Source organism: Mirounga angustirostris, unplaced genomic scaffold (assembly GCF_029215605.1).
Source record: "Mirounga angustirostris isolate CCGP_5_RB_7025 unplaced genomic scaffold, mMirAng1.0.hap1 SCAF_1, whole genome shotgun sequence".
NCBI classification, from domain to species: Eukaryota; Metazoa; Chordata; class Mammalia; order Carnivora; family Phocidae; genus Mirounga; species Mirounga angustirostris.
In genome coordinates, this window is record NW_026991709.1 from 72,491,354 (window position 1) to 72,519,353 (window position 28,000).

Sequence of the window (28,000 nt, forward strand, 5' to 3'; positions counted from 1 at the left end):
ATAATGTACTGTACTCTAGGAAATAACATAAAACACAGACTTTATATACTTCACCAACCTAAATAGATAGATTCAAAGCCAAATTTAAGATTGCCAGTATGCCAGTTGTATTATATGCATTTTTATTTAAAGGAACTTCTAATTTAATTGTTTTACTTTCTTTTTCAGATTTTTTTGTTGTGTCTGTGATTATTTTGTATGTTTTCATATTACTCATCATGTTGCATCCAGTTGCCTCTATTGACCAGGTTCTTCAGGTAAGGGTTCAGCACATCAATTACTACTGGTTGTCTGAGGGTGATAATAAGTAGGATAGCGGTAGTAAAACAGTAATAGAAAAATGACACGTTAGTATTACGTGATACTTACACAGCCAAATGGGACTTCTGGAGGTTTGCTAGGGCTTATGATCTACCCCCTCCTTTGCTCTCATAGTACTGGGGACAGGGATTCAGCTGTCAAGGTCTTTTTCCCCAGGATCTCTTCTTTCTGAATTTTCTAAGATGCAGTTATATTAACCCAAATATACCCTAAAAAGAATAAAGAACATAATTGAAACAGCAGCTTTTATTGAGTCTCCTGATATTTTATGTCTCTTTCCTGTTTCTTCAGTCTTTGCTTCTGGTTCCATTTCCTTATCTACAAACAAATGTTCCTTGGTCTTTAGAAATAAAAAACTTTGACCCTGTTACTTGATCTGTCCCTTCTCAACCTACTTCTTGGAATAGTCTGTACCTACTGCCTTTTCTTCACTGTCCACTGAGTTCATCTTTTCATTAAAAGCTTTATGAATGATGAAATACTTGTTTTGTATAGAAGAATATGCACACACATATTTAAGTTGTTAAGCATAATAGTAATAAAATAACACCCAGGAGTTCATTATCCAACCTAAAAAAAAGGCAACATTACCAACACCAGTAAGGCACTATAGCATACCTTTCTCTAAACACTCTGAGGGAACCACTATTCTAATTTTTTGCTTCATTGTGTTGCTTTTCAGTATACACTTAGACCATGCTGTATGAAGCCATAGAGATAGTTTTGCTTGCTTTTGACCTGTATGACGGTGGTATCTTACTGTTTGTATTTTTCTGTGACTTGCTTTTTCCCATTAGCATTATTTTTAAGATGTGTCCTTGTTGATACATGCATTTCATTTTCACCACTCTATAGAATTCCATTATAGGAGTATCCTTTCATTCATTTCTCCATTCTCTGTTGGAAAATAATTAGATTGTTTCTAGTATTTTCCCATGTTCAGGGTTGGTTTATCTGAGGTACAAGCAGTTGTGTTATTGAACTTTGAAGAGGTTGACCATTTATAGTCTTAACCAGCAGTGTGTATATGAGTGTGTCTGTTTCCCCATTGAGGGATTTAGATAAGCACTTTAAGCAAAAGAAGAAAACAGAAGAAAACCCATTTTTGTTTCTCTCCTGGCATATGTGTCTTCTGCTTCACAGCCAAATTATTTCTTAAAAGAGTGCAACATTCAATTCACCTCTCACATACTCATCAAATAGTTTGGCTTCTACCCCTGCCAGTGTAATGAAATTGCCCTGGTCAAGGCCATTAACAACTTTCTTCTTAAATCCAGTGGACTTGTCCTTTTAGTTTTTTTCCAACCTTACTTGACGACTAGTATTTGAGAGGTTAGCCAGGCAATCATTCTTGAGACTCTCTCTACAATTTTGTTATGCTGTACTCCTTTCTGATTTTTTCCTACCTCTGTGACACCTTGTTCTTATTCTCCATGGTGGTTCCAGACTCTCCTGTTCCTTAAATGTTAGTGTTCCACACATTTCTGTTCTTCTCCCTCATGTTACTCTGTGTATTTGGATAAGCTCATGTATAGTGCCGGCTTCACCCATGGATGGTATCTTCTGTGTTGGCCTAGATCTCACAACTGAGCTTTAAAACTGAATATCCACTGACATACTGAATATTATATGCATGGTTCACCTATCAGTTCTCTCATTCAGCATCTTGATAGCTAAGCTTATCATCATGTTTTCCCTCAACACTGCTTTGTCTTTGTTTTTTTGGTACCACTGTTTATCCAAGTCAGAAGTGTGTATATGTGTCCTTGTCTTCTTTTCTTTGCATAGTCAGTCAGTTGCTAGATTCTCCGTTTTCTTACTCTGAATCTATTTTAGCTTTGCTTCATCCCATTTGCCAGCTAGAGGGAAGCTCTTGTTTCCTCTACTCACAATACTTTTAACACCAAATGTGTGCCCCACACCAACCAGTTCTCCAACTCTGGATACCAACTGGGTATCTTATAATTTGGTTCTTAGACCAGCTACCTGGAATTAGCACAGACCCTACAAGTTAAGGGCTCTGTCCCACAAGAGTGCTCCTCAACTTCAGAGACCAGTGGCAAGTCCTAGGTCATCCCTTGTACTTCTGACTAGTTATAAATCAGGGTTCCCAGAACTCCCTTCTCAGGTTTGATAATTTGCTGTAAAACTCAGGTTAACACTTAATGTTTATTGGTTTATAATAAAGGTACAGATGTACAGCCAGATGAAGAGGCAGGTAGTCCAAGGTCTGGAAGGGTCTCGAGCATAAGAGCTTCTGTCCCTGTGGAGTTGAGATGTACTACCCTCCCAGCACATGGATGTGTTGGCCGAACCAGAACCTCTCTAAACCCTGAAGTTCAGGGATTTTTTTTTTTAATGGAGGCTTCATCATGTCATGGTCAATTATTAACTCAGTCTCCAGCCTCTCTCCCTTCCATGGAGGATGGGAGAGTGGGGCTGAAAGCTCCAAGCTTCTAATCATGGCTTAGTTTTTCTGGTGACCAGCCCCCATCCTGAAGCTATCAAGGAGCCCACCAAGAGTAGCCTCATTAGAATAAAAAACATCCCCAGGAAATTCCGGTGGATTTAGAAGCTCTGGGTTAGATATTCCTGTTGCCACCATCACTCAGGAAATTACAAGAGTTTTAAGAGCTCTGTGTCAGACAGAGACCAAGTAAATATTTATTATTTTGTGCCCCCATCACTAGTTTTGACTTCCATCATTTCTTGTCTTGATCACTATAGCAGTCTCCACCCCTGAAATCTTTTTTGCTGGAGTCATAGGTTGTTTTTCTAGAACATATTAGATGGTATCACTTCTCCGCACCTAGCACAGTATTTTAGGTACTCAGTAAATATTTGTTGACTAATAGGTGAATGCATGAATGGGATTTTTTCTTTTATTTTTTAGATCTTAGAAATTAACCAGATTTTAAAGTGAAAACTTAGGCTGTATTTGTTAAATCGATTTGTATAGTTCTTTTATGAATTTGTCTTTGTAACAATATATAGTGTTTTGAATGATACTTCATTATTTAATCAGTATTTGCTTCATTGTTTAAAGACAGGATTTTATTTTAAAAATAGGGAATTGCTAGAAATTCGTGAACTAGTAGAAAGCATCGGCTTTTCAGTCTGAGTAAATAGGATTTGACTCTAAGCTCAGTCACTTTACCCTATTTTCAACCCTGAGTTACACTTTTGAGTTTTATCCTCTGAAAAGTGGATATACCTTGTGGCATTGTTAAGGATTGAGTAGATAATGTATGTGAAGGTGCTTGGTATGTAATAGGAATTCAGTAAATACTGAAATTTTGATAAAATGCTGTAATATCAACTGCATACTATAATTTTAACTTAAAATTTTGTCTTACAGATAGTGTGTGTACCGTATCAGTGGCGTATAACTATGCTCATGATTGTTCTTGTCAATGCCCTTGTATCTATCATGGTGGAGGTAAGCATTTCAGATAATTAAATGGCTACGTTGCTGCTGTGGGATTCTTGGTGATTTATTTAGTCTTGGGGGAAGAGGACAGGTAACATTATGGAAGCCCACAAAGAGTTTCAGTCTCATTTTAGTTAAATTGATTTAGCTGTCTTCTGACCTTTTCCATGAACTGATAATTGTCATATTAAGGGATATGATGTAGCTGCACTCTTATAGATAGGAGAAAATAAGCAGTGAGATAGCAAAAATTAGTGATCTATAGAAAGGGGAGAAGATTGGTGTTCAGGTGGCCCCTAAACTAGTAAACCAGTGATACAAAATCAGAGTGGGTGTGTACAACCAGAGACCTGTGATTTACAGTAAAATCTCCCATTTAAGGTAGGAAAGGAAGGAGGGGGCTTTCTCCATGAAATGTAGTAAATTTTAATAATAGTTTATTGAAAGTATAAAATAATGACCGCTGTGAACTTAATGGCACTGATTACTGGAGCTTCCTCCTTGGTATTTACTTCTGAGTTTCCTCTGGAGGTCTTAAGTCCTCTTTGATCCATTGTATATTATATAGTTACTCTCCTATTGGGATTGCCTTTAAGTTGATTTCTATAAAAGGAGCTAGTAACTTCTCATTTGCTGCTTATTAATAAAATTTTGTCTGTTCTCAGAACTGTTATGATTCACTCCTACAGTAGCAATATATGAAATGGAAGAAGGAGCTAAGGTTGTGATTTTTAAGTGAAGGGTTTCTTCATAGGGCAGGCTTTTGAATTAAAATTAGGTAATTTGTGGGAAAATGTGTATACTTTGGTGATAATAGTTCTCGACTTGGAAATTGTGCTTAATTTGTTATCTTTCTAAAAGATGACTTGGTATTTAAATTTGGTCATAGTGGGCAGCGTGGATATTAACATAATATCTTTTTAAGTTGCCCAGTGGAAAGTATTTTTGCTATTTCATGGACACTAGAAAGCACATCCAAGATATTATATTTTAAAAGCTTTCCTTTTTCTATAGTATAAGTACATCTATTCACGCAAATGTTATTTAAAATAAAATTTAAAGAAAAACACTTTTTAGGGAATCCTCTCATAATCTCTTTAATTTACTATTCTTGCTCACTATCAAAAGAATTGTGTTGGACTCTGATGAAGTCATACTCATTTATAGATACAGAATTAATATGTTAATTCAATGAAAATAATTCATTGTTAAGAAAAAAGACTCAGATTATAAGCATTATTTTAATATGGGAAAGACCCAAGGATTCAAATAAAAGCCATATTTTGTGGAAATTTTAGGGGTCCCATTTTATCAAGAATTTTATGGTGATTTATATTTGTTACAAAAGTTTTCTTATAAAAAAAAAAAGTTCTGTTGTTATCCTTACCCTTTTCAAATATTAACTGAAATTGTCTATATGAAAACCAAGTCATGTTTTTCACTAATGATGCAGCATTGTATGAGCCTTTGAAAATGTGCACAGTAATAAAGAATGACTTAGTCATTTTTAATTCTTAACTCACTGGAATATCTCTCAGAACTTCTTCCTTGACATGGTCCTTTGGAAAGTTGTGTTCAATCGAGACAAACAAGGAGAATATCGCTTCACCACCACACAGCCACCACAGGTTGGAAATCAGCACTTACTCTCAATTCTTCACGTGTATTTAGGCTCTTTTAGTTGTGTGCTCTGCCTTATGTAGGGTGGTGTTCTGTTGTGTGTTGCCTCAACCTTTTTCGCTATGCCTGGCATTTCATTCCCTGTAAGGAGTCCTAGAAAATTCTTGGCAAACATTTGTTACAGGCTTTTCAGGACTTCAGAAATTTCATAAGTCTCTTTTCCATTCCAATCCTTATCTTCGCTGTGTATAAAGGTCTTGTTCTCAGTGGTGAGAGTTAAGTTTTCCATTTTTCTCTGGTTTCTGTGTTTACGGTTTTCATGAGTCCCATTAGAACCTAAATGGGATTCATGTAAACGTAGTTATGAAATGGGAATTGTTCATGAGTCAGAGTTCAGAGGTCAAAAGTTTGAGGAATTATTTCTGATCTCTTGTCAGCAATTACTGTGCCTTAATTTTGGGTGGATCTTTGGCTTTTCCAAACATAGGTCTCTCTTCAGAAAAATTTTCAGAGACCATGCATATCTTCATAGAAATCATGGCTTAGGACTTCTGATTTTCTGGATCCATTAGTAGCGTGTTATTTGAAAGATATTCAAGCTCCATAGTAAGAAGAGAAACAGATGAGTAAGACGCATTTCCTGGTGTTTGGATGTTGGAAGTATAGTTACATACTATAACATACAGTCATATAGTATAGAACTAATACATGTTATAGAGTGTGCGTAGAATCATATGTATGTACTTATACAACATACAAGGTAACATATAAGGTGGGTCTTATTTTTTTAAACTGATACCATTGAATCGGCTCTGATCCAGCCCATTTGGGTATAGAGAACTTGAGGGTACAGTGTCTCCCCACCTCGTTACCTGACCCATTGCTGTTTGTAGGTAGGTGATGATGCACTTTTACACATATAAGTTCTAAATCTTCCGTTCATCCTGAGGCACAGGGAAAGCTTTCAGAGTTCAAGAGGATTCCCTGGCCTTTCTGAGTTGTGCCTCTCACTTATTTTTAGCCTTCTTTTACCTAAGTAGCAACTTCCCGAGCTTTATTTTGGTAATTCAGCAGGCTTGATGCCCAGAGTAATGTCACAGATTGCTTTCTTTATAAGAGGTCCCATGGAGTGCTGTTTCCTTTTCTACTGCTTTATGATGAAGAATGAGAGTTTGTGGTAGTGATGGCATGAATCTGGCTTCAGCTTCAGTTCCATTTTCTCAAAGCAGTGTAATGATATGGCCACAGCTGTATCAGGGGCTCGTGTCCTTCAGCTAAATCTCCTCTGTGTCCAAGTTTTTTTCCTTTGGGTTACCTCACTACATGACTTCAAAGTGTAGATTCTTGCTCATATCATCAGTCCTCATATGGAATGTTTGTACTGGCAAAGACCCGGGCCAAGGGAAACATTTACATTGAGTTTTCAGCATCTCCAAAGAGTTCTCTAACTATTGATCTAAACAGGAAATGCAGGGGCACCTGGCTGGCTCAGTCAGCATAGCTGCTGATTCTTGATCTCGGGATTGTGAGTTTGAGCCCAACGTTAGGTGTAGAGATTACTTTAAAAAAAAAAAAATCTCTATAAACAGGAAATACAGGTTCTGAGGAGGCATTATACCCCTATTTAGTTAAAAGTGGGTATCATGGGCGCCTGGGTGGCTCAGTTGGTTAAGCGACTGTCTTACTATTCTTGCTCACTATGAGCAAGTCATGATCCTGGAGTCCCGGGATCGAGTCCCACATCAGGCTCCCTGCTCAGCAAGGAGTCTGCTTCTCCCTCTGACCCTCCTCCCTCTCATGCTCTCTGTCTCTCATTCTCTCTCTCAAATAAATAAATAAAATCTTTAAAAAAAAAAGGGTATCATAAGCCTCCTTTAAAATATTTGAATTGGAAATTTCTCACTTTTCAACCAGAATTAAATGGGAGAAAATTCTGTCATTTGCTAAATCCCTGTTTTTCTAGAAATTTGTTAGTATCTGTCCTCATTTTTAAGAGTTTGTGTCTCTCATGTGATGTCCTACCTCTGAAGTATTCAGAGGAGAGAGAGAAAGTAGAGAGTGGTCTAGCATAGGCAGCTCTAACATCCGCTGTGTTTGCCACTTTGTTCTGAGAATCACGGAGTAGACAAGAATTTCAGTCTTCAATTTCTGTAGTCATGATTAAGAAAGCATTTTTCTTTTTAAATTACTGGCTTTAGAAAAGAGTTCTTGTAGGGGCACCTGGGTGGCTTAGTTGGTTGGGCATCTGTCTTTGGCTCAGGTCATGATCCTGCTGGGGTCCTGGGATCGAGCCTCAGGTTGGGCTCCCTGCTCAGTGGGGAGCCTGCTTCTCCCTCTTCCTCTGCTGATCCCCCTGCTTGTGCTCCCTCTCTCTGTCGAATGGATAAATAAAATCTTTAAAAAAAAAAGAAAAGCGTTCCTCCTGGGATCAAGCCCTGCATCGGACTCCCTGCTCCGCAGGAAGCCTGTTTCTCCCTCTCACACTCCCCTTGCTTGTGTTCCCTCTCTCGCTGCCTCTCTCTCTGTCAAATAAATAAATAAAATCTTAAAAAAAAAAAAAAAAAAGCGTTCTTGTAATGTTTTAGCACAGAATGATACACTTTCATCTTCTGACACTGCTATGTGTAATGTGGTTTCACTGTTCATATTTGTGACCCTTCAAGAACCAATCAGCTAGTCATATTACCATAAGGCTATGATTCTCAGTCAGAGACATTTCTGTTTGCCCCTCCCCACCCCGACATTTGCTGGTGTCTGGAGACATATTTGGCTGTCACAATTGGAGGGGAGAGGGGTTGCTACTGGCATGTAGTGTAGGTAGAGGCCAGGGATGTTGCTAAATAAACTTCCTCCAATAGTAAGCAGGACAGACCCCTCACAACAAAGATTTTGTTTGTTTTTTGTTTGGAGAGAGAGCAAGAGAGTGTGCATGAGTGTGGGGGGGGGGCAGAGGGAGAGGGAGAGAGAAAATCCCAAGCAGGCTCCATGCTCAGTGTGGAGCCTGACATGGGACTCGATCCCAAGACTCCTGAGATCATGACCCAAGCTGAAATCAAGGGTTGGATGCTTAACCATCCAGGAGCCTCACCACAAAGAATTTTTAGTCCCAAGATGTCACTAGTGCCAAGGTTGAAGGTGAAAAAGAAAGTAGAGGTGAGAGTCACCTGCTCCATCAAGGACTTCCGTGGCCACTGTAATTCTGCTCTGCCACAAACTCCCATTCCACGTCTGCCTGCTCTGTGCTCTTTTCTTCCAAGAATCCCATGGATCTTCTCAGACTGCAGCTCCCAACCATCTATATTAATTCTGGGGGGAAGAAAAACCCTATTTCTTTTTTTTTCCTTCCTTACCATATAGACTCAAGGGCCGCTGAGTTGGGTTGAAAGTTTCAAAGCTAGAGGCCCTAGATTAAGCACCAGGTCTTAGACATTTGGATTGGGAAGTCAAGAGCCCTATCTGAAAATCTCTCATAACTTTTTCTAAAATATCTGGTGATCTACAAGGCACACTGTACAACACCTCTGGCATCCTCCCAAATGTTAAGGTATTTCTAACTTCACTTTTTTTTTTTTTTTTAAGATTTTATTTATTTATTTGACAGAGAGAGACACAGTGAGAGAGGGAACACAAGCAGGGGGAGCGGGAGAGGGAGAAGCAGGCTTCCCGCGGATCAGGGAGCCCGATGTGGGACTTGATCCCAGGACCCTGGGATCATGACCTGAGCCGAAGGCAGACGCTTAACGACTGAGCCACCCAGGCGCCCCTCTAACTTCACTTTTTACATAAAGAAGCAACATTCAGTTGACTTGCCAAGTCGGTATGCATCTAATGAATGACAGAGTTGGGAGTTGAAACTCAGGGTTTCTGATTTCAGGAAGAGTTTTCTATAAAGCTTTACCCCTGTTTAGGAAGATCTGTGCTGCATATTATCTTACTAAGAAGCATTTGTTAGTATCCTGTGTCTGGTAAACTGAGGCCACTTAGTGGTAGATGTGGACCTAGGATCATGTCATCATGTAGTTTAATCCTGCCTGAGGATTTGTGCCTGATTATGTTTTCCTTTTGCAGGGAAAAGCAAGTATTAGCTGTAGTCTTTATGCCACTTAGAATATTATTTGAACTTATTTAGATAGAACGCTAATTCTGATTGTCTTTATTTTATATTCAGGATTGGTATGGAAGAAGACTACTATGAAAACCGCAGTATCATTGCAACATTTTCCCCAAAGCATGGCTTTATATTTTACATGCTACCCATGAAAACATTTCCTAAAAGTAAACTGGCATTGGGATTCTAGAATGAACAGTTTGGAATGGTCTAAGAAGCAGGAGAATTTTAGCTGTAGATCTTTTTGAAAGTTCTTTGTGGTCTCTCTGCTGGGCTGTGGTAGCATCTTACCCATCTTTGAGGGATACGCTTGGTTATTTAACCATTCCTTTTGGGAGTTAATGAGAAGATCCAGTTGCTATAGCTATAGTGTTCTCCTGCTTCGGGGACTTAGGCCGAGATGTTTGGGGAGACCTGAGTGTTCATTCTAGGCCCTTTGATGCTCCACCTTTTTGCCTTCTTGTGACACAGAGCTTGCCTTTCTCTTCTTACTGTCATCATCTCTCCCTAGGTTCATTTCTCATTCTAGCATGCCTGTAGCCCCTTTTCTTTTCTCTACCAATGAATTTTATTGTATTTGAGGATGTATGTGGTATGTTTGTGTTTGTAATCTAACAAACCTATGCTTGCCTATAGTGTATTTTATGTGTATGATACTTGGGGAAGGTAAGGTACAGGAACAGGATGTTTCTAATTATAGTGGAAGGGGGATTCCCTAGTGTTTCTTGTGACTTAATTTATTTTTTCTAAATTACAGCAAGTGTACTTCTTTTTAATGAGGAAATGAGGAATTTTTAAAAAAACATGCACCTTAATGTTAAAAGATTTCTATTGTGATTCTGTTCACAATGAAATCAGTTTTAATTTTATTGTTTGCCTCACTTTCTACAGGTAGGAAACAGTGGACTTGGGCGTGTGTGTCTTAAGTTTGAAGACACTGGGCTGTGACTTTCCTTAACTCAGCCTGCTGTGCATTGTTGCATTGCCCTTCAATCTGGACAGACAGGACTATATGTTTTTGCTTTTTTTTAAAGTCAGCATTCACCATTAGCCTTTTCCTGTGGTCCTTTAACAGTGCTACAGGCTGTAAAATAAAAAGTGACAGCTTTCACATTGATTTAGGAACAATGATCTTTTCCACAATTACATTGAAGAATTTAAACACCTTGGAGAAAAGATAGATCCAAGTAGTGAGTCTCCTCTTTGGTTAAATATTAAGGTGTACTGTGTATGTGCCTACATGACATGTGTATGTGGGCAGGAATTACAGTTGGCCCTTGAACAACACAGGTGTTAGAGTTGCTAACCACTCCCCTCCCTCCGCAGCCCCAAATCTGTGTATAAATTGTGACTGCTCAAAAACTTAACTACTGGGGCGCCTGGGTGGCTCAGTCGGTTAAGCTGTCTGACTCTTGATTTCAGCTCAGGTCATGATCTCAGGGTTGTGAGATCGAGCACTACGTTGGGCTCCCCTGCTTTCACTCGCGCTCTATGCCCCCTTTCAAGTAAATAAATCTTAAAAACAAACAAAAAAAACAAAAAAACCCTTAACTACTGATAGCCTACGTTGGCCTTACTGATAACGTAGGCAGTCAGTTAACACATATTTTCTGTGTTGTATGTATTATATACTATATTCTTACAGTAAAGTAAGCTAGAGAAAAGAAAATGTTACTAAGAAAATCATAAGGAGAGCGCCTGGGTGGCTCAGTTGGTTAAGCGTCTCCCTTCGGCTCAGGTCATGATCCCAGCGTCCTGGGATCAGCCCCGCATTGGGCTCCCTGCTCAGCGGGGAGCCTGCTTCTCCCTTTCCCTCTGCCTGCCGCTCGGCCTGCTTGCGCTCTCTCTGTCAAATAAATAAATAAAATCTTTTTTTTTTTTAAAGATTTTATTTATTTGAGAGAGAGAGAATGAGAGAGAGCAAGCACATGAGAGGGGGGAGGGTCAGAGGGAGAAGCAGACTCCCTGCCGAGCGGGGAGCCCGATGCGGGACTCGATCCAGGAACTCCAGGATCATGACCTGAGCCGAAGGCAGTCGCTTAACCAACTGAGCCACCCAGGCGCCCTAAATAAATAAAATCTTTAAAAAAAAAAAAGAGTCATAAGGAAGAGAAAATACATTTTCAGCACCGTACTATATTTATCAAAAAAAAAAAAAAAGATCTGCATAATTGGGCTTGCACAGTTCAAACCCGTATTGTTCAAGGGTCAATAGTATTTGTTATTTGAATCACCTCAAGAATCCTATTATCTAGTCTCTTTTGTATCTTAATGTCAGATATTTTCTTGTAGACTTCTTTTAAGGTGATGATAACTCTTTTTAGCTATGACAGTAAAGAGGCTACTAGATAAATGATCTCCAGTGCCCTCCCTCACCCTCCCCCAACCTCATACAGCTTATTTTTGCCTGTGAATTCCTGCTACCAGTGCAGCTTATTGTGTTTTGTTGACAAAATAAACTAGAAGACCTTTAAAAGTTTTAAAGAGTTTTTAAAGTATTTTTGTTGTTCTCTGCTGGCAATTTAGAAACGTGTTTCAAAACATGTTATAGCAAATTTGCCTTCCTTGATGATGAAACCATTTTGACTGTCATCATTAGAATGCCTACCTCAGTTATGTTACATTTCATTTTGTGAGATTACTTCAATTGAGATTAAATCTAGTTTCAGTTTGAGTTGTATGTTGATGGCACAACAAAAAAACATGGAATTTAAATTTTGCTTTGAAGGAGCAACAGCCAAAATAATTAGAAATGGACTGTTCTTCAGAGGTGAATATAACTAAGGTCTCAGTACAGTCATTTTAGTTTTATCTTATTTCAGTGTTATTTATCTCAAATTTCAATTAAATTCTTGAGGGCCTAGTTTGAATTTACATTTTTAAAAAATTTTATTATGTTAATTACCATACAATACTGAATTTACATTTTTGTATAATAACTAGGGACTGCCTTCTTGTTCTTCAAAGATTATTTATCTAAGATTACTATTCATTAAAAACATCAGGATTGATCCAGAAAGATTTTAATGCCAGCAGAGCTTTTTATAATGAAATAATACTAAGAAATAGTACTTGATTTATACCTTTCTGTGTACTTCTTTCCAATAGTGGAACACCAGGGGAAACCATTTATAAAAAGAAAAATTTTTTATATTAATGAAAATATGTGAAAAGAAGTGATTGACAGTAAACATGATCTTAAGTTCCATTTTTGACCTAACAATATTTTCATCATGCTTTATTTTTTGAAAGATGACATTAATAGTAATAATAATATTTTTACACTGCTTTCTTCCAAAAATGATCAGCTGGCTAAATTGCTAGGAGCAATGGTATAATCTGGGATAGAATATGAGGGTTTCCATATTAAATATTAAAAATGTGTTTTGTCTGAATAGTTTAAAGTTATTCTTAACACATTTGATATTTTGTGTTGTAGAGTCATAGAATCCAGATCTGCAAGTTACTTTAAAAATGTATCTGTACACGGGTGCCTGAGTGGCTCAGATGGTTAAGTGTCTGCCTACGGCTCAGGTCATGATCCCGGGGTCCTGGGATCGAGTCCCACATCGGGCTCTCTGCTCCTTGGGAGCCTGCTTCTCCCTCTGCCTCTCTCTCTCTCTCTGTCTCTCATGAATAAATAAATAAAATCTTTAAAAAAAAAAAAAAAAAAAAAAAAAAAAAATGTATCTGTACACAAGAGGATAGGTACAAAGAACTAAATAAAATGAAATTGCACTGATAATTTAAAAAAATCTAATCTTAAAAAATATGTTCCTAAATAATTGAAAGCTGACTTTTTTAACTTGGATTTTTTTTTTCATTTATTTGTTGTATTCAGAAGTCATTTCCTCTTACTTTTCTGTGTTGATGTATTATGCTTTAAAAAAAAAAAAAACTTATTAAAAACAAGCAGACCTTAATCTACTAGTGTGTTCTTTTTTCCCCTTATTTTCTTAGGAGTCAGTGGATCGGTGGGGAAAATGCTGCTTGTCCTGGGCTCTAGGCTGTAGAAAGAAGGTACCAAAGGCAAAGTACATGTATCTGGCTCAGGAGCTCTTGGTTGATCCAGAATGGCCACCAAAACCTCAAACAACAACAGAAGCTAAAACTTTAGTTAAAGAGAACGGATCATGTCAAATCATCACCATAACATAGCAATGCATCGCTCTCGGTGGTATGCTAGTAGCAGGAAAATGTAATTTTAGGACATTCTGATACTGTGTGTCAGAATGGCACCATTTCAGTTTATGTCCCTTCTAATATAGTAGCTGATATGAGAGCTTTTTCTTTCTTTTTTTAATAAACGGAACAAAACAAAAAGATTGGTCCATCAGTTAAATTAATAATCAATCTGTAAAGTCCTATATCTTCATTCAGTAACTACATATTATATATATTTCCAGAATTTTCTTGTTACCCTCAGTGAAACTCTTTATATAGGGTACAGAAGAAAGTTGGTATTTGATAGGTTTTTAGACATTAGCTTCTGAGACTTGCTTTATCCATTTAAATTTATTTTCACAACCCCCTTATTAGAAAAAGTCCTTGTTTATATACTGGCCCTAAATTTGTGATTGGTAAATAAAATGGGTGTTAATTCGCCTCCAGTGAAAATAGTAGAAAGCTCATTTTCATTTGATTCCAAAATTTCTTCCAAAGAATTCCATATATACATACACCAGTTCCCTTTGATAGCCTAGGAGTTTTACGTGTTGCTTATAGAACAACTCAGGTAATTTCCATTTATGGTTTTATATTTTCTGTACAAACTGCCTGGGTTTTATTTTTCTAATCAGCAAGGTGCTTCACTGCCTTCTTCAGATGTCCCTCAAAGCTATTAAATGGATCTTGTGGTATGTCTGCTGTCAGTAGTATAACTTACTTCACTTATATGTTGTAGAACCATTTTCACTAGGAAAAAAAGATTATTTTTTTTGGCAGTAGATTTAGATCTAATATCTCTTCATATCTTTTTTTTCTCTCAGGTTTTATATCATTTTAAATATTTTTATTTTCTATGTTTTTAATTAATGACATAGGATAATAGTGCATTGGGTTTTGTTTTGTTTTGTTTTAGTTTTTTGAGTTAGACTTTAACCTCCTAAAGTTTTTAAGGGTTGATACATGTCTCCTGTAAATAATGAGGCTTAAAAATGAGTGAGTGATTTTGAGTGACTGCTACTTTTTCAAAGCAGTATGAACTTGGGTGAGTTTGTTTTATGCCATTAGGTGGCGCCAGAGGCCAGAGCTTACCTATTTAAGGATGTTTACAAAGGAGCATTATTTGGTTGTAAAAATTTCTGGGAGGAAGAAAATTGAAATAAAGTTAAAGAATAGACATTCATTGAGCCAAAAGAAATGTGAAAAGTATTTTTCACCTTTCTCTTTTGTCTGGTTATGTTTAAATTTTAAACAAAATTAAAGTAACTTTAAAAATGCCTTTCTAGGTAAGATCCAGCAGTTTGGCAAAGCCCAGAGTTATAATAAACAAGGAAACCGATATTGCTATAAAATGGACACTAAACTCCTAAAACTATGTGATATTACCCTATGTTCTTCCTTAACTGGTAGCAGGCTTGTGCTTTTCACTTCCAGCTGATCTTGATTTTCCTGATAGATATTTACCAGTTTATCAGATGTTAGCCAGAACTATAGAACCACGTGGTTCTCTTTTTGTATGCTGCAGAGACCTGAATGGTGTTAGGTAACTATAGGAAAATGTAAGTTACACTCAGGATCACTGTTACTGCTATTGCCACTGATGATTCTTACAAAAATATAATTGAATTTTTCCATCAAAAAGTATAATAGGATATTAATACACATTAGATAAGAACAGTTGTTCCATGAATGATTCTATGAAGCTATGCATCTTAGACCTCTTGAGCTGTGAATTAGCACTGTTTTCTATAGTTACTTACTCTCTTGATCATTTTCTAATCTCCACATTCATTTTCAATATGTACAAGCATTATTCTTAAGTGGTTTCCCAGAATTGTAAATTTTATTCTTTGATTTAAATACTGAAGCATATAATTAAAGTAATTGCTAAGTAGCAGCTTAAAAATCCAGTTATCCGTTTGTATTTAACATCTTTAAGAGCATGACCATAAAGAGCTATATTTTTTACACCCTTCTTTTTTTTAACATTTAGATTTTATAAGGGTTTTATATCTCATTTGTCCTTATTGTTTTCAAAGGAATGAGGTTTTTAGGTAGGTGGAAGAGCATTTGTAGGAAGTTGGATTTGAACATAGACAAGGTGGGTTGTTCAAGTTGCAATTGATGGTTTCCAGAATGTTATTTGAAGAATGTCTGTGAATCCAGGTGTGGGTCCTACTCAGTGCCATAGATAGACTGAGTTCTCTCTCTGTAGGTTACCATTACATAGTAATTTTGATTCTGAACTTCACATTAAATTATTTGAGTGTATACAGACCTAAATTTAAAAATCTGTACATATCTTATTTTGATGTATTAAAGATTAATAAATATTGCTGATTTAAATTTTATTTATGCACATACTTAAAGGACAGAAATGTCCGGGGAAAGTAATTGTTAAATAATGATATGTAACTTTTTAACTTTTTAAATAAATAACAAGATTTTTAATGTGTGTCTCCCTCAGGGTTGTTTAAAGTTTTTTTTCTCCCTCAAATATAAATAGTGGTAACTATATGTTTTGTATCTTCTAGCACCAACTGCTGTAAAGCAATGCTGCAAATAATGCTTGAATAAAAGTGGCTAAGCCAACAACAAAAGAAATACTTTTTATATTAGTTTTATAATTCTTACATTGGAGAGCTTTCCAAATTGCACTTGCATTTAAACAGAACTGTTGCAGTCTTAACTGTATTTCTTTTGTCTCCCATGTTTGTGAAGATAACTGCAGTTTCAGAGGCATGGTAAATAACATATCAGTGTTTATGTAGTCTGTTCCCCAAATGGCTATAGATACAATATCCAGAAAAGAGCAAAATTCAAGCTTTAGAAAACATTCTAAGATCTCACGCATGCGGTTTTGACATATCTGAAAATAGGTTTTTGTATATTTATGGTGGGAGGTGGTTGGGAACTTTTGACAAAATGTGGGATGTTAATTTTTGTACAGTCTGTGGGCATTTACACATATTTTTAATGTAATAAAATCTGGTAATTATGTGCACATTAAATTAATAAGATAGTTACTTCCTGTTATGATTTGTGAATTCCCTAAGACTTTGGATTTTTTTTAAGTAACTTTATATCAGAAATGATACTGCATCTTTATATTTTTTAAAATGTATTGCTGCTCAAGAATGGTACCCTGATGTCAAAAAGGCATACATTCATAATTGTACATTCAGCACTGTAAATAACCTTATGAAATCTTTTTTTGGATTGAAGCTATTCAAAATAAAAATTTAAATGAATGAAATAACATTTTTTTTCTGTGTCCTTATACATTATTTGCCTTTTGGCCAAATACTGCCCTTCTGGATTTATTTTTCTACTTCATAACTTTGCACTTCCTTTTTTTAACTTTGGGTTTTTGAAGGGAATAAATACCACATCCCACATAGATATCACATCTATGTGTGACCATCCCATGGAAACCCGTTCATTAGTCAGATACCCTGTAGAGCCAAATGTTAAGTGTAAGGAGGTCTAAGGGAAATTGTGAAATGTTAAGACTAGAGGCTTATAATCTACTAACAGTTGGGAAGATCAAACGCAGAGCTAATGCCATGTAACACATTGTAAGTTTGAAGTGAAGTGGCAGCCGTGGGTGCAAAAGGAGCACTCCCAAGGAGAGAAAAACTGGAACTAACCACTGGTCCTAGAAACCCCGGAGAAGGCAGGACTTTGTGTTGCCTTTGTGCCGGGGTGAGAGGTCCTTCTGGGTATCATGGGTCCTACAGGAGGCGTGCTTCCTCTGCTGTGGCCTATGTGGCTGGCTGTGGTGGGATGGATTGGGTGGTGTTAGAGTCCCAAGTTCTTCCCATTCACAGAGGTTTGTGTAACAGAAGTGGCGGGGGCACAGTTCTGCGTGTCTCTCTCTCCCCCGCATGTCACTGCCAGGTGCGGTGTTTCGAGTATGTATTGCAGGGAAGGATGGAGTTGGAGGAGTTTGGATGAGACTGTCACCGTTCAGAGTTGGAGTTGTGACTGCTCTGTGAGTGCACAGAGGTCCCTCCAGTGCCCTGGCCTCGGAGTCTCCCCCTCACTGAAGAGAAAAGCATGTCTCATCCAGGCACTCAGCTCTGCTTTGAGAAAGGCCAAACCTCAGAAGCCGGGGTGACTTTTATACAGAAGTTGCCTCTTAGCATAGCAGATTTCTAACCTGCTACGTGAATCCAAAATTCAAAGGACACAAAAACACGGGAGCCATCGACTGCATTCAAAATACTTCTCAACACCTCATCCAGTTTTTCAGCAAATGGACTCAACGGTGTTCCTCTACTGACTGCAAGTTCCATACCCTTCTGGGCATTCAGAATGTCCTGCTCTTTTCAAAGAATAAAAGTTGGAGGTCCTTCTGATCGGAGTGCTTCCTGGGGAAATAGGCCACAGGAGCGTACAAGAATCTGACATGAAGTCTTCCTCTGATTTAAAATCTACACAAATAGAATCCCATCATATATGTATGCTCTGCTGTCCTTGTTTTACATCAGTCTGAATCGAAGATGTCAGCATCTGTAGCTCATTCATTCTTTTTAAAGTCCACAAGCCATCCCACTGCATAAATGTTTCATAATTTCGATGACAACTTCCCTGTTGATGGCCATTTTGGTTTTCTTGTTCTTTTTTCTTTTCTACTACACACAACCCTGCAGTGTTTTTGTGCACGGTTATTTTTAAGTACGCTCCACACCTAATGGGCTTGAACTCCTAACCCTGAGATCAAGAGTTGGGTGCTCTACTGACTGAATCCCCAGGTGCCCCATTTTGTGAACAAATGTTAATGAGCTTAGACATAGGATGCATTTTTAGCAGTGGACCTGCTGGACAAAGGATATGTGTATTTTTAATTTGGTTGATGCTGCTAAATTTTCCCCCACAAGTTTGCTCCAATGTATAGTCCACCATTGTAGTATGAAAATGTTTCTTCACACTTCTTAAAGTGCTGGGTATTTTCAGGCTTTAAACATTAAAAGGTTATTTCAGTATGGTCTTGGTGCGGGGATTATCAAATAGCCTGGAAACAGACCCACACATTCATGAGATGTTGGCTCATGACTGTGCTGACATTTTAGCTCTGCAGGAAGAAGGGATTTGATTATATATATATATAAATGGGGCTAAGACAGCTGGTGATCTTAATGGAAAAAAATAAAATTGGACTCTACTCACACACATCATACACAAATATCAGTTCAATATGGATTAAAGGACCTAAAAACAAAGGACAAAACTATAAAACTCAGTAAGGCATTATAGGAGAACTTTTTTCTTTTTACCCGGGAGGAGAGGAGGATTTATTTCGATACAAAAAACACAAATCGTAGAAGATTGATAACTATATTAAGACTTATGTCCATCAAAAGACATCATGAAGAAGATGAAAAGGCAAACCACAAACTAGTTGAAGATATTTGACACCTATAACTGACAAAGGATTAGCATCCAGAATACATAAAGAATGCCTACAGTTGTTTTTTAAAAGACATACATATTTTGCATATAGGAAAATGAGCAAAAGAAGCCAACATTTCTGAGAAGATGAAGCAGAAGTGGGCATTAAAAATAACGAAAAGATGCTCAAGTTCATGAAATGGGGGAAATGAAAAAACCACACTGACAAAATGACTTCATGTGAATGGTAAAAATTAAATTTAAAAAATCAATTCCAAGTATGGGCAGAGCTGTGAGGCGCAGGAACTGTCATCCACTGTAGGTGGCGCCATACATTGGTACAGCTACTTTGGAAAGCCGCGGGACATTTCCTAACACCCTTCAACCCTGTGGTGCCATTTCCGGACATATTCGAGAACGTTTTTAGCCTTGTTATTCCTCAAAGGGGGAAGGGGAACTGGAATAGAGAATTGGGGCAATGTGGTGGGAGAAGGAAGACTCGAAGGAAATGTGGTCCATCTGGGGGTATGGCTGCCACAGTGATCCAACTGTCACTAAGTTATCCTGGCATCACAGTCATAGTGTGCCATTTTATGGAGAAACTTCTCTCTCTTCTCTTATCATTCAGCTTGGACAGTAGGATTTAAGTTACAGAGGGCCTCTTTTTCACTTTGAAGCTTTCTTTCATTAAAAACCAGAATATGTCCTCTGAGATAGGGTCCTTTCCATGACTTTTATTCTGGTAAAGTCTTTATCCTCAGGATGCAAGGACATTTCCCTCTTCCTTTAGAAAGTGCTGAATCACCCGCGAAGCCCTGAGCTGTTCAGTTGCTTTCGGGTACAGCACCATTTCAGGTAAGGTCAAATACTTTAAAAATTACTATGGGCAACTGAGAGCTTGGTTAGTCTGTATGTGCATACATAATAAAATTTTGTACAAGAAATGATTTGTGTAAAATTACACTTGGGAAACCTTGTTTTGGCAGATTAGCATTACTGTGTATATTTCATATGTAATTCAATGCCACGAGTTATTTTTTGTTAAGCGTCTTAGAAATGATAGCTCCTTATTTATGACACAATCAGAAATACTATTCTCAAATTCTAGCTCTGTGGCCGTGGTTAAGTTACTTACTCTTTCTGTGCCTTAGTTTCATCATCCATTAACCCGGGTTAAGAATAGGATCTACCTCATAGGGTTATTGTAAAAGATTGAATGAATTAATGTAAATAAAACGCTGAGAACAACAAATGGCAAAAAGTGATAGGTATTCCCTGCTTTTCTCACTGTGGCTAACAGAAGGGGTTCGCTCTTTGAGGGTGTTACTGTTTTTGTAGAGTAAGTACTGTGCCTATAGCATGATTGTGGTGAAAGGAATCAGGTGGTGGTTGCTGTTGTTTTTCCAGACTTTGCTGTTAACGTCCTGACTGTTGGTTATAGCCACCGCTGGGCAGAGGCAAGAAGAGCAGGGCTCCCCTCACCGTGGGCACTGCTCAGTGAGGTCTGTGAGCTTCTATGCTCGAATGATTGTTTTCATTAGTTGTATGTAAAGATTTTAAAATACTGGCTTTTTTTTTTTTTTAAGATTTATTTATTCATGAGAGACAGAGGCAGAGGGAGAATCAGGCTCCCCGCGGAGCAGAGAGCCCGATGCGGGACTCGATCCCAGGACCCTGGGATCATGACCTGAGCCGAAGGCAGACGCTTAACCGACTGAGCCACCCCGGTGTCCCTAAAGTACTGGCTTTTAACTATAGCTTGAAGACGCTTTAATTTCAGTGCTTTAACCTGAGTAGAAAATCAGTAGAACAAAAGAATGAGACCTCTAAGTGTAGAACCAATGTCTTTTCACCACCGGGGGCAATCTGCACTCCTGGGAAAAGAGGGATAATAGTCAAAGTCCTTGATAATCCTGGCGAAAGGCTCTGGCCTCTGCAGGGTTACCAGATCGAATCCGAGCGTTCGCCCTGGCGTGGCGCCTACAGACCTCCCGCTGTTGCCTTTTCAGACATGCTGAGGAGCACCCTGCTGTGCGCGGCGCTGGGGCTCCTGCGCGCCCAGCCTTTCCCCTGCCCCCCCGCCTGCAAGTGTGTGTTCCGGGACGCCGCGCAGTGCTCCGGGGGCGACGTGGCGCGCCTCGCCGAGCTCGGCCTGCCCGCCAACCTCACGCACATCCTGCTCTTCCGAATGGGCCACGGCGCCTTGCAGAACCACAGCTTCAGCGGCATGACGGTCCTGCAGCGCCTGATGCTGTCCGACAGCCACATTGTCGCCATTGCCCCCGGCACCTTCCACGACCTGATAAAACTTAAAACCCTGAGGCTGTCGCGCAACAAGATCACGCATCTGCCGGCCGCGCTGTTGGATAAGATGGTGCTCCTGGAACAGTTGTTTCTGGACCGCAACGAACTGAAGGACATCGACCAAAACATGTTTCAGAAACTGGTTAACCTGCAGGAGCTCTTTTTGAACCAAAACCAGCTCGCTTTCCTTCCCGCTCGCCTCTTCACAAATCTGGGGAACCTGAAACTGCTGGATTTGTCGGGAAACAATCTGACCCACCTGCCCCAGGGATTGCTCGGGGCACAGGCTAAGCTTGAGAAGCTCGTGCTCCACTCGAACCAGCTCGTCTCTCTGGATGCGGGGCTGCTGAGTCGCCTGGGCGCCCTGAAGGAGCTGCAGCTGGACCGAAATCACATCCGTTCCATCGCACCGGGAGCCTTCGACCCGCTCCGGAGCCTGAGCTACTTGACTCTCTCCAGAAACCACCTGGAGTTTCTGCCCTCCGCACTCTTTCTTTATTCGCACAATTTGACATTCCTGACGCTGTTCGAGAACCCGCTGGAAGAGCTGCCGGAGGTGCTCTTCGGGGAGCTGGCCGGCCTGCGGGAGCTGTGGCTGAACCGCACCCGGCTGCGCACCCTGCCCGCCGCCGCCTTCCGCGCCCTGAGCGGCCTGCGGGAGTTCGGCCTGACCCTGAGCCCGCGTCTGAGCGCGCTCCCCGAGGACGCCTTCCGGGGCCTGGCCGCGCTCCAGGTGCTCGCCCTGCACTCCAACGGCCTGGCCGCGCTCCCCGGCGCCTTGCTGCGCGGCCTCGACGGGCTGCGCCGCGTCTCGCTGCGCCACAACCGGCTGCGGGCCCTGCCGCGCGCGCTCTTCCGCCACCTCCGCAGCCTGGAGCGTGTCGAGCTCGAGCACAACCAGCTGGAGGCCCTGCCCGGCGACGCGTTTGCGGATCTGCCCCGGCTGGCGGAGGTCCTGCTGGGGCACAATCCCTGGCGCTGCGACTGCGGCCTGCGGCCCTTCCTGGCGTGGCTGCGGCGGCACCCGGGCCTCGTGGGCCGAGCCGAGCCCCCGCGGTGCGGCGGGCCCGGACCCCGCGCCGGCCTGCCGCTCTGGGCCTTGCCGCACGAAGACCCGCAGTGCCCGGGCACCCGCGGCCCGCCTCCCCGCCCCGCCCCAGCCCCCACCCGGGCGACCCTGCCCGCGGCCCCCGTCCACACCGCCTGGGTGCCCGACGGCTCGGAGCCCTGGGGCCGCGCGCAGCTGGTGGCCCGGGGCCAACGCCAAGACCACAGCCTGTTCTGGGGGCTTTATTTTCTGCTTTTAGCTACCCAGGCCGTCATAACGGGGATCATCGTGTTTGCTATGATTAAACTCGGCCGGCTCTTTCGAAGATTAATCAGAGAGAGAGAGAGAGCTCTTGTTTGAGTCAGTGGGAAAACCTTGCAACTAATTAAAACGTGGCCAGAGTATTGTCAGAGGTGGCTCTGGGGGAGAATCGAGCCAGGCTGCCGCTGTCGTCCTCTCCCTTCTCCCTCCCCTCCCCTCCCCTCCTTCCCTCCCTCTCTCCCCCCAATCCCACCTCTGAGAGTACCTCCTCCTCCCTCCCTCTCCACAGAAGGAGTTTTTACACTTGTAAACTGTGTGTGTCTGCTTGGCCTTTGTGTACCCCTACACGGCGTGCCCCAGGGGCCATGGATTGTGTCTGGGCCACCGTGGGCTGCACTTTCCCCAGGGCAGAGAGGGGTCTCCTGCCGGTGGAGGAAGGGTGCAGAAGAGCCCGCCAGCTCCACGCCAGGGCCTGTCTACTGCACAGGGTGTCTGGTAAATGTTTATGAAATGAATGGATAAAATGAACTCGCCGGATCCCAGTGATGGTGGCTTTTCCCTGGGGGGCAGGATGGATTGTTCTCTTTATCTACTTTAGAAAAGCAGAACTCTACCGGTTCTTTCCCTCGCCCTATCTTTTTCTCACTTTATGTATCTCTGTGGGCTACTGGGGAGAGTGCTGGTTTTTTTCCTTTCTTTGGCGGAGGAAGGAGGCCTACTGACATGCAGAGCGCAAGGCCTTCCTGCCAGGAGCTCAGCACCCAGTGACAGAAGCCCCTGGAGTCAGTGGTCCTGGCTGAGTGCCAAGGAGCAGGAGGATGGAAGGAAAGCAGAGACTTGCGGGAGGAGGGGGAGCTCAGGGGAAGGTTGGAGCCTATAGGGGGTTGGGTCCCCGGAGTCCCTGTGTGTGCCTGCCAGAGACAGCTGTGTCTGCATGTGTGCGTGCTCTGTAAGTTCCTCCTTGCTACCTCCATGGGTGAAGTATGTCATTGTGACACTGGGTTGGTTTCCATTTCCTGGAGCTAAATGCTACCTCATTTCAAAGCATTTATGGAGCACCTAACACGTGACAGGGGTTCATGAATGTAATGATAAGCTTGGTTTCCAGTTTATTATGGTGGCATCATGTTCTCATTTAGTCTCCCAGCTGAGAGCCATAAAGCACTTGTTGCTTTAATTGTATGTCTGTGCTGCGAGAAGCAGTGGTTTAAACGTGGGCGGGAGAGAGAACAGCCGTGGTGTCAAATCCCAGCTCCACCACTTACTAATTGCATAGGGCTTTGGGCCAGACCCCTAAATTCTTTAAGCCTTGGTATCCTCATTCCTGGAAAGGGACACATAGTACCTGCTCTCACAGAGCTTTTGTGAGAGTTAAGGGCAATAAATCATGTGCTGACTTCGCCTTGCAGACAGTCAGTGCTCAATAAATGTTAGCTCTTATTATTAAAGAGCAAGCAATTAGTCCTGCTGTCATGATTGCAAAAGAAGAGCTTTGAGTCGGCTTTTCCTCTGTGCATGTAAAGGTGAGAGCAGACTTTCTCAAACGGGAGATTACATGAAATCAGCTTGTCTTCAGCGGGGTTGGTCCCAGCCCTGCATGGTCGGGCCTCGCGTGCTCACGGTCCAGAGCAGGGGGTCCTCTGAACAACGCCAATCGGATGCAGAGTAGGAAGACCTGGGTTCCTGGCATTTGTACCTGGACTTCTTCCAAGCCAAGTTCAACTGGTAAAGCCTTCCCTGACGGCCCAGGCAGCCTCAAGTGTTCCCTGCTGTGTACTCCCCTCTCAGGCTACCTCGCACTAAGCACCCTCCTCACTGCCATGTGGTTGGCTCACCCTTCACTTGGGGGGCGGGGTGTGTGTATGTGTGTGTTGATATATGCCCCCTGCACTGTAGGCTCCTTGGCCCTACCTTGTCTTCTTTATTTCCACTGCTCCACATTTTTGATGGAATAAAACCCAGACTTTTTGATGGAATGTGGACTCTAGTGCTAACCACTGTGTTCTTGGGCAAGCTACTGAGCAGCTCTCAAAGCCTGTTTCCTCACCAGGAGAGCGGGGAGGATGGTGGTGCATACCGTTGTTGCGAGGATGAAATGAGATAACCCAAGCCAAGTAGTGAAGTCAGCGGCTGGTGCATAGGGGACTCAATGAAGCTGGCTATTATTTTGATTGTGAACTACTTAATAACTGTGGTGTTTCACATTCCTAGTGGTGTTTTAGACTCTTAACTACACAAGTCTACAACCCTGAACAAGCTGAAATAATGCTTTGCCAGTTTTTAAGTTGTCTATAAATGATGGGACTCTCCATGTAGCATTCTTCAAACTTCTCCCCTGGGCTCACTTTTTTTTTTTTAAGTTTATTTACTTAATCTCTAGACCCAATGTGGGACTCGAACTCACGACCGCGAGATCAAGAGCCTCATGCTCTTCTGACTGGGCCAGCCAGGCGCCCCTCACATGTTTTTGAGATCTATCCATATGAAGCATTCAGCTCTAGTTCATTCATTTTAATAGCTGCATAATATTCTATTGGGTGAATTTTCCACAACTTATCTGTTCTCTCATTGAAGGATGCGTATTCCCATTCTTTTTATTCCCCATTACTTCACATCCTTCTGAACTCTTGATAGTATTATAATTTTGAATTTTTTGTCAATCTGATAGGTAAGAAATGGTATCTTGTTGTTTTATCTTACATTTCCCTGATAACTAGTGAAGTTGAACTTATTTTTAAATGTTTACATGTTTATTGGACTTATTTTTAAATGTTTAAACCTATAATTAAATTTTAGATTCCTTCTTTTGAAAATTATCTGTGTATATACATGGGCCTATTTATAACAGAGCATTTTCTTTTTTTTATTATTATTGATTTGTAGGAATTCTTTTTTTTTTTTTTGTAAAGATTTTATTTATTTATTTGACAGACACACAGTGAGAGCGGGAACACAAGCAGGGGGAGTGGGAGAGGGAGAAGCAGGCCTCCCGCTGAGCAGGGAGCCCGATGCTGGGCTCGATCCCAGGACCCTGGGATGAAGACCCAAGCCGAAAGCAGATGCTTAATGACTGAGCCACCCAGGCACCCCTGATTTGTAGGAATTCTTTACATATCCTGGGCACTAATCCTCTGTAAATTGCATTCTTTGGAACTGTCCTTTTTCAGTTTGTGGCTTATTTCATTTTATTTATGCTGTCTTGTGTGGAACAGCAGCTTTAATTTTAATCTCGTCAAATTTAGCAATAAAACTTTATGGCTTGTGCTTTAAAAAAAATTTCATTTAAGAAATTCTTCCTACTCGGGGCACCTGGGTGGCTCACTTGGTTAAGTGTCCCACCCTGGATTTTGGCTCAGGTCACGGTCTCAGGGTCGTGAGATCGAGCCCAGGGTCAGGCTCCAGGCTCAGTGCGGAGTCTGATTCAGATTCTCTGTCCCTCTCCCTCTGCTCCTTCCACTGCCTTACTTGTGCACCCTCTCAAATAAATAAAATCTTAAAAAAAAAAAAAAATTCTTCCTACTCTCAAGTCATGAAAGAAGTCTCCTATATTTTCTTCAAAAAGTTGTGAAATTTTATTTTTCACATTTAGGGCTTTAGCCCACATGGAATTTGTTATTTTATATGGTGTGATGTAGGGAACCAACTATATGTTTTCCAAAAGTGCACACCTTTGTTCCAGACTGATTGTTACCTAGCCCATTCTTTCCACACCCCGGTCTGCAAAGCTCCCTCTGTCATTTGTCAAATTTCCCTATGTGCACGGGTTGGCCTCTGGGTTCTGTAGCTTAAACCACTGGCCTGTTGCGTCTTATACTCACTGTCTTCATTACTGTAGCTTTCATAATTCTTGGTACAGGGTCACCACTCCACCTTGTTCTTCCTCAGAAAAAGTCTCATCTATTCTGGACCCTTTGCAATTCCATACACATGTTAAGATTAGCATGGCCAGCTCCATGGAGAAACCTGCTGGAATTCTGATAGGAATTGCAGTGAATTTGTAAACCACTCTGGGGGAAAATTTGCATCCTTTACAATACCCAGTGCAATTGTCTGTAAACATGGTTCATCTTTCTATTTATTTAGGTCTTTTCTAATCTTTCCATGAGGTATCAGAATTTTTTGCATAAGAATATTGCACAGGGGACACCTGGGTGGCTCAGTCGGTTAAACATCTGCCTTGGGCTCAGGTCATGATCTCAGGGTCCTGGCATCCAGCACCGCACTGGGCTCCCTGCTCAGCGGGAAGCCTGCTTCTCCCTCTGTCTCTGCCTGCCACTCCCCCTGCTTTTGTGCTCTCTCTCTGTCAAATAAATAAAATTAAAAAAAAAATTTTTTTTGCACAGATTTTGTTAGGTTTATTTCTAGCTCTCCTCCCCCCCTTTTTGAATTGTGGCTGTTGTAGATGTTATCTTTTTTAAAAATTACATTTTCTCATGGTTTATTACCAGTATATAGAAATGTGATCTATCTTTATGTAATTATCTTCCATCCAACAATAATTTCAATAATTTGCTTCTTCCTATTAAAACGTTACACCTTTTATTTACTTATCTTACTATTTTAAAAAAATCTAACCAGCATTGGCTAAAACCTCCAATACAATGTTGAATAGCAATGGTCATGGTGAGCATCCTTAAAAGCATCCTGATCACAAATGGAACACCTCAAATGCGTCATCAATAAATATGACCTTTCTAGCTCTAGTTTACTAAGCATTTTTTTAATCGTGAGTAGGTGTTGAATTTTATTTTTTTCATCTATTCAGATGCTCGTAGGATTTTTCTCCTCCAATGTGTTAAAGTGGTGAATAAAATTTATAGATTTTGAAAAATAAATTAATTCTTGCAATCCTATCAAGTAAACCCAAGCCTAATCACACATTTAAAAAATACATGTTGGATTCAGTTTGCTAATGTTTTGTTTAGAACTTTTATTATCTGTTCATTAATGAGATTCCTTTGAAAAAATTTTAAAAATAATATCTTTGACTAATTTTGACAGTATAATCCAAATCACACAGCCTCATAAAGTGCGTGGGGACAGTCTCTCTGGGAACAGTTTGTAAAGAATACGATTACATTTTCCTTGAATGTATTCCAGAACTCCTTTGTCTAGTTTTATTGTGTGTGTACCAGTTATCATCACCGCATTAAAAATACCCCAAACCTCAGAGGCTTCCATTTATTTTCTCACAGTTCCTGAGGGTCAGAAATCTGGGAGCAGCTGAATTGGGTGGCTGTGGCTCTGGATCTCTCATGGGTTATCACTGAAGGTTGGCTGGGACTATAGTCATCTTGACAGGGGCTGGAGGGTCTGCTTCTCACGTGGTTGGCAGTCCTTTGCTGGCCGC

At 40.8% G+C, this 28,000-nt stretch overlaps 3 protein-coding genes across 6 annotated transcripts in view; all 3 read left to right on the forward strand.

Moving 5' to 3' along the window:
• The window catches only part of ATP13A3 (ATPase 13A3), a 95,531-nt gene extending 78,629 nt beyond the window's left edge, over nucleotides 1-16,902 (forward strand). For 3 of the 4 annotated variants that reach the window (XM_064580088.1, XM_045903138.3, XM_045903139.3), the window contains 4 exons: nucleotides 169-257; nucleotides 3,680-3,760; nucleotides 5,290-5,379; nucleotides 13,440-16,902. In XM_064580088.1, coding sequence (XP_064436158.1) covers nucleotides 169-257; nucleotides 3,680-3,760; nucleotides 5,290-5,379; nucleotides 13,440-13,637 — 458 coding nt within the window. In that variant the 3' untranslated portion in view covers nucleotides 13,638-16,902. The remainder of the gene's footprint in view (nucleotides 1-168; nucleotides 258-3,679; nucleotides 3,761-5,289; nucleotides 5,380-13,439) is intronic. The other variant, XM_045903140.3, reaches the window with a different exon arrangement.
• Nucleotides 199-28,000, forward strand: part of LRRC15 (leucine rich repeat containing 15) — a 68,241-nt gene continuing 40,439 nt past the window's right edge. The window contains exons 1-2 of the mRNA XM_064580149.1: nucleotides 199-257; nucleotides 3,680-3,760. The gene's annotated coding sequence lies outside the window, so the exon portion shown is untranslated. The remainder of the gene's footprint in view (nucleotides 258-3,679; nucleotides 3,761-28,000) is intronic.
• GP5 (glycoprotein V platelet) lies at nucleotides 202-27,820 on the forward strand. The gene is made up of 3 exons (XM_064580199.1): nucleotides 202-257; nucleotides 3,680-3,760; nucleotides 21,047-27,820. The coding sequence occupies exon 3, from the start codon at nucleotides 21,049-21,051 to the stop codon at nucleotides 22,747-22,749; it is 1,701 nt and encodes a 566-aa protein (XP_064436269.1). The 5' UTR covers nucleotides 202-257; nucleotides 3,680-3,760; nucleotides 21,047-21,048; the 3' UTR covers nucleotides 22,750-27,820.

Excerpts from the sequence above, each read along its gene's own strand:
- GP5 (XM_064580199.1), top strand. The coding sequence starts at position 21,049 with ATGCTGAGGAGCACCCTGCTGTGCGCGGCGCTGGGGCTCCTGCGCGCC.